Below are 13,696 nucleotides of genomic sequence, written 5' to 3'. Positions count from 1 at the left end.
AGTTCCACTGTTCAAGTCCTGTTAATTGCTGTGCCGAGAATACCAACTAACTTGTCAATCGAAACTTTTTCGTTTTTACTAACCTCTCTGTCACATTCTTCATGTCTTTATCCATTTTTTGCAGCAATTCCACTTTTTGTTTGATGGACATCGAAACATACTTTCGTTTTGTACGATCCTTTGGGAGCTCCAGAATCAAAAATTCTATTTGACATAATCGAAAGTTCAAGTTTACTTTTTTAGTATTGCTCTTACAGTCTGCAAAAAATAATAAGCCGGATCCAATTTGAAAATTAAGGAACAATGCAATCATCAACATTAACTGAAATAAATAATTAGAGCTTACACCGTCCGTTATACATAAAACGCGCATGTGAAAATGTATTCTGCGCTTGCGTACACGCAAATGCACAGTCGTAAGAGGTCTTATGTGCACGCGTAAACGCCTATGCGCATGTGTCAACGCGGAGCATGCGCAGAAGCTTTTAGCTTTGAGGTCCGGATTATAGATCATTTCGAATTATGGGTGTCCGAATTAACGACTTTTGACTGTATAAAGAAAAAATTCACTTATTTTATATATTTGAGTGGAAAGCATTTATTCCACTATACAAGCGAAAAGCATTTCAGTTCGTAATTTTTAAGAACTACTGACTATAATAAAATAGCACGAGAATATTTAAATTAAATTTTGAACATCAAAATTGCACTTAAAGTTTTGAGTACAACTATGCCTTATAATTTCTTCAATATGGGGGGGGATGTTGGAAATTCACTTAGATCAAATGTGTAATGTTTGTTCAAATTTTGATAACAAAAAATTGTAAATTTTATATTGATACAAGTAAAATTTAAAAAATGTTTGCTAAAAGTCTGCATGGATTAAAAACTTTAATTATAAGCTATCAAAAATACATTACATGACATGAAATCTAAAACATTTAGTGATACACAGTTTCACTTTAAAACAAGTGAGTATGATACCGTTCATGAATCCACAAAATATGAAATCCAAATTTCTTAGATGAGATCATCAACTGAAATGAAAGACAAAATCAGAAATTTATCATTTTATATTGCACAAAGAAAAGCATCTTCCAAAACAAAGCACCTAATTGCCAAAACACAGCTGCTTGCCACACAAAACAAAAATCATTATGAAAACTTTGATAAAGTCATGTTTTAAAACAATTGCACATATAACATGCCTATATTATTTCACATAAAATCAAACTATATGCATTTTTTCACTTGCATGTAAAAGAGGTTTAAGGCCATCATCTGTAAAACAAACTTCTACAGAAAATTAATATTATTCAATTAATCATTCACATTTTGTGTGAATTTAATGTATTTCATTTAACAAACTTGACAGCTTAAAAGCAATCTGCTGCCACTTGGGAAAGAACAATTTATATTGGAAATTTAACCAGAAAAGAAATATGCTTCTGCTCACTGCAGCATAACAGATTTATGTTTCAAATTTAATCAGAAATCACTGATTTAACAGAAATGTGCTGCCACCACTCTAAATAAATATTTTTATCTTTCACATACAAGTGTCTTGTCATTCAGAAAAGTGTAAGATATTCTTCTTCAAATTCAATCTTTTTTTACTGTTACTGCCACTATATTACTGTTTTTGCTCATAGTTTGGAGATCAGGAGATTAGATCATTTCAGATATTGGATGTCTAGACTTAGCACTGTGCTTTTAAATCCTCTACTTAAATCATTTAAAAAAAAAGTGACAGCTGTACATCTTTTTGTTTACTGTTGACTGTTATCAAAATGCAAGAGTGACATAAACAAAACAATTGTTCTTTGTATTTTAAAGTTTTTTTTACTTGATGATTTAATGGCTTTAAAACCAAATGAGCTTGTGTTCTAAATCAAAGTCCTTAAAAATATACGCAAATTGTCAATAGTATCTTTTCGTTAGTTATAGCATGGGTTATTTCTTCTGTTGTTATTTTTTAATTAATGCCATATTAATTGTGACTTAGGTCTCTGGTATTACTCCACTTAATCAGAGTCTACTGTATAATCTTTAAAAGTTTATTAATTTTAAGGACTACTTATTGTTGCTAGATAGCAACTAGATTTTTATCAAGGTATGAAACTAAATATACTGAATTTATGAAAAATTACAAATTTACATATTACCTACAGCAGTTTGTTAAAAATAATCAGTCACATGTAATTATGTTTTTAACCCAATATCTAAACCACATAAAGCCATATTTTTATATATATTAATAAAAACTGACATTTCAGACCTGTGTTTTAAGGAATAACTCAGACACAGTTTTGCAGCAATTGTAAAAAACCTGAATGATACCGAAGAGCTAAGTTTTGATCCAGCCCAACTCAATTTTAGATCCATAATATATACAACTAAACAACAAATACAAACAAATTCATAATACACAACCTACAAAAAATCCTACTTTGAGTGTTACAGTAATTTATTTGAGTAATCTTCTCCAACTTCTCAGCTCAGATAGAATTAAACATACTTGTTAACTATTTTTTTTTTTAATATAATTTTTTATTTTAAATGATATTGAATGAACAAATGAAAGTTCTGCTGCTTCCTTTCAAATACTAATTTTAACTGTTCAGCTATAAATATTAGTAAATAACTTATGCAATTAACATGAGTGATTTAGACTCCATTTCAAACAATCTTAGAAACTACAGTGGACTAAAAATCCAACATAATTTCAAATAATTCAGAATGCTAAAATGAAACATACATACATACACACATTTTTAAACAATTTCATTTGAGAAGCAAAATATATCACTTTTCTTAATTTATTAAAAATTATTTGTTTCACTACGTCATTTTTCACAACTGCCTACCTTTTCATTTTCTCAACAATTTAAAAAATAATTGTTAAGTTTAAATTGCTCTCTTTTTTTTAATAGGGGAGTTTTGATTACTGGAAACTGCTGTGTCAATATTTTTCTTTGCCAACAACTGAAAGTTCAGTGATGTATTTTCACACTCTGGCTTTTCACTCAATCTTTTAAATATCAGATTAGAATTTCAAGTATGCATATTAACACGTAATGGTGATGAGGAACCATTAAAAGAAAAATAATGGTTCACTGAATATAAGGAATTTTGGCTGCAAAATTGCAAATGAAATTATTGCATTTCACTTGCGGTTTTGCAGCTGAGGATGGTGGTTCGGTAAAACCATCGAAACTAGTCCTGTGATAATTTTGAAAATTAACGCTGATTTTTGTTGTTTGACTTCTGAATTAGTACTTATTCAGCGTGTTATTGTGTCTTAACCTTCTATTTCTTTGTGATATACGTCCATTGTTCCATTTGCTTATAAAATAGGCCTATCTCATCTGCACTGAAAATTTATTGCAGAATGTTACAAAATAATAATAAAAAAAGTGGTCAACGAATTTCAAAAACTGGGAGTTTCAATTTTCTATTAAAAAAATTAAGCTTTGCTTCATATAGTAGCAGCATCCCCACTTACTTGATTGTCAGTAAAAGCTATTAATATTTCCACCTTTTTTTTTTTTTTTTTTAACAATCATGCAATTCTTGAAACTTAAGCAACCTCTGCTGACATTTTGTCTGATCTTTTAACAGCAGACTAAACCTATTCTTCAGTTTCCTGTAGTGTTTTTATGTTTGATTCACTTATTGAGATTCAATTAAGCATATGCCAAAAACATTTAGTGCATCACGAGAGCAGGATGGTCACAGGAATGCAATGGCATTTGTGCAACAATCTTTTGCAGTGCCCTTATGGTTTGCTAAAGCATGATGAGAGGAACACCCCCTCGTAATTTTTTTTAGTGATTTAAAATAGTATTTTATGCCCTTAATTTCATATTTTTGTATTTTAAATAAATCACAAATCATCATCATGATCTTACGATGTACTGCATGCAGGTGAATCAATGAAGTATAAAATGTACATATACATTTCAAGGCTTATGAAATATAAAAAAGGCATTATTGATTAATTAAATATTTCTATCATCTCCTTTTTCTTACCAGTCTTTATTTTTACAATACTTTTATTTAATTGCTTAATTTTTAAGTTGCCAGAAATGAAAGAACTAGGAAGATGTGCCAGACAGACTATGCAGATGAAAAGTTCCCACCACAAGTTTTTGGCAACAAAATGTCGAAAAAGATAATAAAAATGTAAAAAATTCATTTTTGATATAAGCACACCAGAAATAAGAAAAATAGTCAATAACTATATAACATTATTCAACACAATTTTAATAAGTCGCCATACAAAACACAATCTCACCAAAAGTGCACGGCTATCATTGAAAGACAAAAATTGCAAAATTTGTCAGATGATGAAACTGGCACATCTGTACTTAGAGATAAATTCTTCAGTGGATGCATATGTTTTCTAATTAATATATCTAGTGTGCTCAATTTAAGTCAACTTCCAGTTTAGTCATGTATAAGCACATATATACTACAATAAGAAATAAGCATTCATGCTGCTGATTTTGGTACACTGTGTACAAAATCATGTAGAAGAGAGAGGAAAATGTCAGTGCACAGAATTTCATAAACACATCATGAATTTCATTTTACAGATTATAAATTAAAAGGACCACCAGATTAAGGTAAGATCTTTCAGTTGCTAGATTAAGCAATTAAAAGAGCAACTTTTGGCTTTTTAAAAGGGCCCCCTTTGCCCATTCCTAAATTAAAGGCGAGTTTTCCAGCAAGTGATGAAACAAATGGACCATTTATTAACTTATTTTTAACTTTAATTTTTCATCTTTCCTCTTAAATGTCATGCCGAATTCTTGAAGTAAAGGGAAAAAATACAAATGCAAAAGGAGAGCAGTAAAACGCTGATAAACACATGATACGCGATTACACACCAGCCATCAAAATTAAAGGATAGGGATTTAAAAAAAAAAAAAAAAAAAAAGGCAACTAATACTTAATGAAAAATTACTAATAGAAATTTGTCCAAAAGCATTAGTTTGGATAAATTACAATGTTTGACAGTTGATTATTCACAAAATATTGAAATTAAAACCAAATTTATAGAAAACGGAAAATGATGTAAAAATTAAGTGCTCTTTGTGGATTTTTTTTTCTTCTTTTAATATGGGGTACGGTCACCTCGGACAAATATGCATACCTCACATTTTGATTTCCAAGACTTTACCAAAGTGTTGATCAGGTCTTGTGAAATTGCATGCCAGTCTTCTAAAAGTGCACTTTTCAGCTCCTGGAGGGTCCGGGGAGGAATTTAGCAACTAAAATTTGGTGCCCTAAGGCATCCCCCATATGCCCAATTGGGTTCAAGACGGAAGACTAAGGTGGCCAATCCATTCAAGTAATATCTTCTGTTTGCGAGTATTCTGAGACCATATATGTTCAATAAGGCTGAGCATTGACATCCATTAGCAAAAACTTTCAGCCAACAACACCTCTAAACAGTCTAACTTAGGATTCCAATAACCTCATCCACATATCTACGAGCAGTTACAGAACCTCCTAAATATGCAGCTTGGTGCAGCCATTTTTCATGATTCCTTCCCAAAAGATTAAGCCGCAGTGGTGGAAATGAGATATTTCACGGATAAGGGAAGGCAAGATGTATCATCCTTCCTCTCTCTAGATTAAAATACATCTCAAATCACTGTTCAGACTATATCTGGAACTCTGAATAAATAATACTTGGGCCCAGTCATCTTGGCTCCACTGAACATCACAAACAGCACCAGTTTAAAAGGGCCCCTGTGGAACTGGAGCGAGTGGGACACATACCATTGGTTTTCTGGCATGCAGTCCAACCTTGTTAAGCCTTTGTGCAGCAGCAGAATGGTAATCTGGATTCCTGTGTCAGCCTGAAGGTCTCGAACAAAATCTCTTGTAGTCGCTTAGCAGTTCCTTTGAGCCGACAATGACAGATAACAATTTTCTGATGCAGTTGCTGCTCTTGGTTGCCCTTGACCAGGCTGTCTATCAATTGATACAATGCTTAAAAAGCGGCTCCAAACTCTTGATATGACGCTTTGAGGGATATTCATACCTTGGGCAACCTCCATTTCTGTTTGACCTCACTCGGTTCTACCAATTATTCACCACTTCTGATCTTAAATAAATACTGCCTTTGAGCCATAACTACTGAATACTGATCACTTTCAGATACCACATTCACTTTAACCCCTTAACTGCCGCGGAAAACGTACAAGATTCACTCCCCAATGTCACCGTGTTTTGCACAGGCGCACATAGTTATGCAATGTATTAGGGGGAAAATAAGTGCAAGTTTTGCTGTCTAAAAACTGTTTACTTTTACAAAATACAAAAAAATTAAAATGGAAAATTTAATGTTCAGAGTAAAAATATAATAAAAAAGATGCAAGTCTATTAAAAAGGATGTTTATACAATAAAAACGATCCCAAAAAATAGAGTTTTCATTAATTTATTTTTAGACCGCTTAAGTGCAATATCAGGTTTCACTGTTATACCTTGTAAAATCAGTATACCTAAAAAAACATGTATTTCTTCTGAATTGGTTGGATGCCATGATTTTGTTTCTGAATTTTCTTTTGCAGAATGTTGGTTCATATACTGCACTAAAAAATGATGAGTTTTAGTAACAGTATTAAGCACAAGCAGTTCATCAAAATATAATTTAAAAAATATAACTGGGTTTGAAAAATCCATTATATCTTTCTTTATTCCTGGCTGTCCCGAAAATGGCAAGCGTGGAGGGCGGCATACACATGGAACAAAAAAATATGATTTACTCAAACAGAAACATGAGAGCAATAACCGTGCAGTCATTAGTCTTCACTGTCAGACATATTTATAAACACCTACTAAAAAACAGTAAACGAAAACGGAAGATACAGAATAAAAAAATACATTTTACTCAAACAGAAACACGAACAACGGCACAGTCATTACTTTTGCCATTTCAGAAACATCTTCCTCTACCATTCCTCCCCCCTCTTCTCTCAAATAGTATCCTCTTTCGCATACTCTGTCAAGGACATTGTGGTGTTGCATTCAAAAGTTATGGGAATAATTTTACTGGTAACAGCGCAAAGCAAATTATAGTATTTCGGAAGGGCATATATATACACCCGGGGCAGTTAACGCAACAGCTGAGCAAGGCATATATATATATGCCCGCGGCAGTTAAGGAGTTAAGCAGCATTACAAAGCGGACTTCCAACATGCGTCCACTGCGCACCACATCGTCAATCACCTAATTTGCATATTTCCAGCATTAATGTATGCATGGAAGTGCAATTTTGTGTTCAGTTGTATTTAATTAACATAAATAATTACAATATAGGACATTGGTTGCAACATTAACTTAGCATATTGTTTATCATTATTCTTTGATTTTGATGATCAGTTTACATGGTCTGTAAACATGATTATGGTATGATTACAAATCTAGTCTGCCAACATAAATCATAATCAACTTCATCTGCATTACTTAGCTAACAGGCAGTACCAAGCAGTGTTGCTAGATATGTGCAGGGATGGTCTCCAATAAAAAATACGTCACAAGGGCAACATGGCCTCCACCATTCAGCAAAAAACTTTCACATACAAATAAATTTCTAGCATTGGAAAAATTAAATGAAAAGAATTAAGATTTGAAAAAAATTGTGTTCTGTAAATCTGCACTCAGTAACAATATGTAAGTTTATACAGTAAAGTCCGAAATCCGGACTCGTTGGGCCTTTGGCGATTCTGGATTTGGGATTTTTCTAGATATTAGACAATCAGTTTAAATCTAGTAAGATAGTATGTAGAAATGAAAAAAATGAAATCTTGATTTATGAAATAAGGAAGCATTTATAATCTATGATTCATTTATGATCTCAATATTTATTTATTTATTTACTTTATTAAACAGCTCACCAGCGGCCGAGTGGTAAAGTCGCTGAACACTGGTAGTTTGGTCAGAGGTTCGAATCCCGTGAACGGGCTGGCTGCATGAGATTTCTGCGGTTTTCCTCATGCGTAACATGTATACGAGCCAGTTTCCCTTAGAAAGTCCTCCACGAAGGCATCCCTCTCCCCTTAGGCAGATAGGCTTTACCGTAATTAAATAACCTAACCTAATTTTATTAAACATTTCAAGCTAAGTTGCTTTAAATTTTGTGCTAATATTTTCTCTTTAATTCTATAGACCGACTTAAATTCTTGTTCAGTTATAAAGTTTCATTTTGTTAAAGTCATGTAATTGCTCTCAAGAATTCCAACTAAATTATTAATTGTAATTGTTTCGTTTTCAATAACCTCTCTGTCACTTTCTTCACAATTGGTAGTGGTATTTTCCTGATCTAGAACCATACAACAGATTTCGCCATCCATTAAATGACTGATGATTGGGGCATTGTTATCGCAATGAAAAACTTCTGTTGTATCATCTTAATTTATTATCGCTTCTCCATATTTCTTTACAAAATCCATTAATTACAAAATTTCACCTTTGGTTTGCAATATCTGAAAACCTTCAAATTTGCAGTTATCATCTTCATCAGCCTCACCATAAAATACTGTCCCTGGCCAAAGTTTATGACAAGCATTTTTTAAAGTATCTGAAGACACATCCTCCCACGATCTTGCAATGCACCATACAGCAGATTTTATGCAAAAGTATTTCAAAAATTCTTAAATAGTCTTGCCATTATTCAAGAAATTTCACATGGATTTTAAAAATGCTACTTTATACAGTCAAAAGTCATTAATCCGGACTCGTCGGGACTTCGGCGATTCCGGATTATCGATTTTTCTGGATTATATATCATCAGTTTAGATCTGGTAAGATGGCATGCAGAAATTATAAAATTAAAAATATGAAACCATAATTTATGAAATGAAGAACAATTATGATCTAAAGGATATCAAAATTTACAAAAAAGAAAAAAAAAGCTGCTTAATTTTTATTTGTTTACTAAACTTACTGTTATTAAACATTTCTTTCAATGTAAGTTGTTTAAGTTGCTTCGTTTTATGTGATAATACTTTCTCTTTAATTCTATAAATAGACATAATTTCTTGTTCATTTACAAAGTTCCGCTGCTTAAGTCCTATAATTGCTGTGTTGAGAATACCGACTAATTTGTCAATCGAAATTTTTTCGTTTTCGATAACCTCTGTGTCACTTTCTTCACTATCGGAAGCAAATTATAATGATGATAAATTTGATTTAAATCATATCAAAGATGGAGTACATTGAGATCAAATACTACATTTAGTAAGGAATTACAAGCCAAATAAAATAAAAACATCTGCCCTGAAGATAAGGATAGTGCTGACAGATCAACTTCCAATTCATTACGCGCCGCAGAGCAACGTGAAATTGATAAACCTGCAGAGCAGAGTGAAATTGATAAACAGATTTCGGAATGGTTAGAGAAACGAAGGATATACTTTTACCCATTTTTTGCAGCAATTCCACTTTTTGTTCGATGGATATCGAAACATGCTTTCGCTTTGTAGATCCTTTGGCAGTTCCAGAATCGGAAATTCTTTTTGACATAATTGAAAGTTCAAGCTTACTTTTATAAAATTGCTCTAACAGTCTGCAAAAAATCCAATTCAAAGATTAAGAAACAACGCAATCTGCAACATTAACTGAAATAGATAATTAGATAATTTTAGCTTATACCATCCGTTATACATTAAACGCGCATGCGCACACACATATGCGCAGCCGGAAAGGTCTTGCGCACATGTGTCAAAGCGATGCATGAGCAGAAAGTTTGTAGCTTTAAGGTCCGGATTATAGATCATTCTGGATTATGGGTGTCCGAATTAACGACTTTTGACTGTATTTGCATTTCAGTTCGTGCACTATTCCAATATCTATAGGAACGTAAAATTTGGAGGAAAGAATAATGCGGATACATCCTGATCTAGGATGATCCGCATTATTTACTGATACATATTTTCCTGATAATCCTGATATAAAATTTCCTGATATAAAACTTTAAGTGACATATGAGCCATATGTCTACAATCAGAATAATTTTTGCGTGATCAGATAAACCAACCAAATTCAAATGTTCCCAAGTCTCAGGTATGAAATGATTTTCAAACCAATCATTCATTAACGCTTGTGTTATCTATGCTCTTTTATTTGCACAATATTCAACGGGGAAAATCTTCACGCCTTTAAATGCTCGATGTTGTGTATTTTTTAAGTTTACACTTATGCATTCCTCCAACATTTGCACATGCTAAAATTGTTAGTCTCACTTTGAAATTTTTGACATTAGTTTTAATAATTTCTGTAGAATTTACCAAAGTATTTCGTAGTACATTTTGCCAGAAAAGACCTGTTTCATCAACGTTGTAAATTTGTTGAGAATCCTTTTCACTGTTAGTGAGTTCAATAAAGTTATCTGCAAAGAGTTCAGCAGCTTCAGTATCAGCTGTCATGAGACTGGAGATGAAAGACAAGTTGTTTCGCTAAATTTTGTCTTGCTTCTATCGCACACTAAGGCAATTAAGCCTGAATTCTATTATTTTAGTTATTTATCACACTTACGTATATTTCTTGCACATGCTTAAGGCTTATCTGAGTCCTGAATAGATAAATTCCTACATATACTTAAGGCTTATCAAGGGCCTGCGCTAAATATCTTACAGCTTGATGCAGTCTCTGCAGGTTCTAAATTTTTTTAGCAAACGTCTGCTTAAGTTCTAACTTTTTGTCGCCCCTAAATTTTGGGTCCCAGCACTTTCCCTAAATTCTAAAAATTTTGCCTTCACTAAATTCCGCCACCTGATTCGGCCATATGAGCTCTGGCGCAGGGTCTGGGTTTATGTGAATAATAAAGCAGTTGTTATTAATTCAAATAGCATTAAATGTAATCTTTTGGCCTATGAGTTTCATTAACAAAATCTATTTTAGGCATATGGAAAGAAATTTTTGTTAAATGTTTTCTCATCAACATTTCTTAGGCAATTAACTTAAATCTGTAAATACTGCCAAGCATAATGTCGACACAGAAGTTTACTTTGTTCTTTGTTATTCATTCACTAATATATATATATATATAAATATATATTTCAGGCATCGCTGCATAAGTCATTACACAAGTTGTCATGTGCTGATAAAAGATTAATATATATAATAAATAATGATTTGCCAGGTTCGCATCAGGGATATAAAATATTAGTTGGTGTTTAAAATCGATGTTTCTATGTAGAATGTTATGTTTTGGTTTAAGATGCATGACAACCATATACGCAGGTATGGGGTCAAATTAATGATAGCATAAATTTATTGGGAAAAAAATCATATGCACATGTGCAAAGCATACAAAAAAATCTTTAAAAGAAAGGTTGGTGGTGGCTTTGAGGTCCAGATTTTAAATCATTCTGGATATTGGGCATCCAGATCTCGGACTTTGTACTGTATACAATAATTTGCTCACATGATCACAGGCTGATAGTGCGTTTTCAGGATTTTAAATTTCACTGTCAAAGACTACAAATTTTTTTTTTTTCTTAGCTTAAAGAATTAAAAAAAGTCTAAAGCATACAGGTAATCAAAATAAAGTCATTTAGTTCTTTTCTGAATGATTCTGTCTTTTAATGTTACTCTGGGAGAGGGGGAAATTTTTTTTAAAGCTGAAATTTTATTAAAGGAATGGTTCTAGCTACAATAATTCTTATTCGATAAAACTCACATACAAAAGCTGCAGCATTTCCTCGAAAAACTGCTCAAGTATATATAGGCATTAAAAATCATTACTTACGATTCATAGGAATTTCTTTAATTTGTGTTGAATAGTGCTTCTCAATTTCAAGCATATTATCGATATCATTATTTTTAACAAAAGTTATTGCTACACCTTTACGCCCAAATCGACCGGATCGTCCAATCCTGCAAGATAAAATTGCAGCCAAGGGTAAACAAATATTTACAAGGTACATATTTTAATATTATGACAAGAACCAGTTAAAATGAAATATTTTTCTAACATTATTAGCATAATACTGAGAAGTTTCCAAAAATGATTTTTGAAAAATGATATTTTGAAGGTGTTGGAAGCACTTAAAAGCAAGTAAATGTATACATATATGCAACAGTAAAAAGTTTTTGAATCTCTAAAATTGTATATCTGTGTATGAATATCTCCTACATAATCAGGATTGCTAGATACAAAGTAAAAAGAATTTTTATTCTATTTTCAGGTATCTAACTTCTTTTTAGATTGACGAATCTAACATATTTAGTTTTTTTATGCAATAAAATTATGTGCATAAAAATGGCATTTTTTCTTTTTGCAATCTTTTCTCTAAAAAATAATTTTTCGCCAGTTATACATAAATTTTTTTTTTCCCCTTCTTAAAAGAAAAAAAAAAAAAAAAAGAGAGGAATCATAATTTTGCTATTCTTTATTCATTCAAAAATTATTTCTCTTGTAACAAATCAGTTCTGTTGCTCTAATAAATTTAATTAACGCCATTGTTAAAAGTTATTTAGCGATTTCAATGAAAGATTACATTGCAATCATGAATATTCTCTATTGTACCCATATATATAGTGAAAGTGAGAAACAGTGCAACTCATCTGAGAATATACACAGTTTATGATCCTAAAGAAATGTAAGTGAAATTCTCTATATATCTAGAAATGAGAAAAAAATATTAATAGGCTTGTGGATTTGTTTGGCTTTTTGCCGATTATTTATTATTAGTATCAGGCTTTAAATTAGAATAATAATTCTAGCAATGCTATACATGCAGTAATTATTTGCAGGTCTATTTTTAGAAGAATATTTTTAAAAGATGAAAAAATATAATATGCATTCCTATAAATGCAGTGTTCTGTTAAATGCATTTACAAGAAACAAAATATTGTTGTGTTCTACGAGTTTGTGGATTTGGAGTGATTAATGACAACACTTGATGAAGAATCAAAAGCACAATTTATTCACCAGTATTTCACAGGAGAGTTCCAAAGACACGTTTACAATCATAAAAAAACTACAATAAATGCACTGAAACAGTCAGCAACACAGCCTTCCAGCTATCAGGATATAACGGTTAAGACAGTTTCATGGCAAAACAATAAATACACTAATTAAACACACTGACTTGGTCAATCGCTCTCTGAACTCAACACACTCGAGATACACGACAAAACTCGCAATATACTTGATGATGCACCACAATAAACTGCTAGCTACTCCACACACAGGCAGGGTTTATATAGCTTTTGGCCTGACTTTGAGAACATTCTGGGCCAAACCAGTAAGAATTTGTTCTAGAATGCTCTCCATCTGTCTATGGCATATTGCCAATTTTGTTGAAAAATGGGTAATTTCGAGCCAACTATGGCAAACCCTGCCTTCCCTTGCCATTTTCTGGCAACTCTAAAGTTGCCTAGCGGGGAAGCTATTTTACCATTGCTGGGCATTTTGCAACACTGACCCCTCCCAAGGACTGCATGTTGTGGGCAGTACAATCCTTGGTCAGAAGCCAAATTCAATACAAACAAAAGGTAATAAAATAAACAAATGTAAATAAAAAAAAAAAAAATTACACTATTTACAAGTTATATATGCACAAATTAACCATATAACAATTTTAAATTTCATAAATTAAAGTTGAGATTGAATTTCAGACTCAGGCTTTTCATTAAGTTATACATAAGCTAATTACTTTTTCACTGCAATTCTC

At 32.1% G+C, this 13,696-nt stretch overlaps 1 protein-coding gene across 1 annotated transcript in view; it reads right to left on the bottom strand.

The window, feature by feature from the left end:
* Window positions 1-872: 872 nt before the first annotated feature.
* The window catches only part of LOC118198444 (eukaryotic initiation factor 4A-III-like), a 61,928-nt gene continuing 49,104 nt past the window's right edge, over window positions 873-13,696 (bottom strand). The window contains exons 10-11 of the mRNA XM_085817876.1: window positions 11,767-11,894; window positions 873-1,037 (exon numbers count right to left, since the gene is read on the bottom strand). Of these exons, the coding sequence (XP_085674002.1) occupies window positions 1,021-1,037; window positions 11,767-11,894 (145 nt within the window). The 3' untranslated portion in view covers window positions 873-1,020. The remainder of the gene's footprint in view (window positions 1,038-11,766; window positions 11,895-13,696) is intronic.

The sequence above is a fragment of the Stegodyphus dumicola genome, chromosome 1 (assembly GCF_044657685.1).
Source record: "Stegodyphus dumicola isolate Sdum_Otavi_A_Nest chromosome 1, ASM4465768v1".
Lineage (NCBI taxonomy): Eukaryota > Metazoa > Arthropoda > Arachnida > Araneae > Eresidae > Stegodyphus > Stegodyphus dumicola.
Note: the sequence above shows the minus strand (reverse complement) of the source record. Positions and strands in the feature narration are given on the sequence as shown.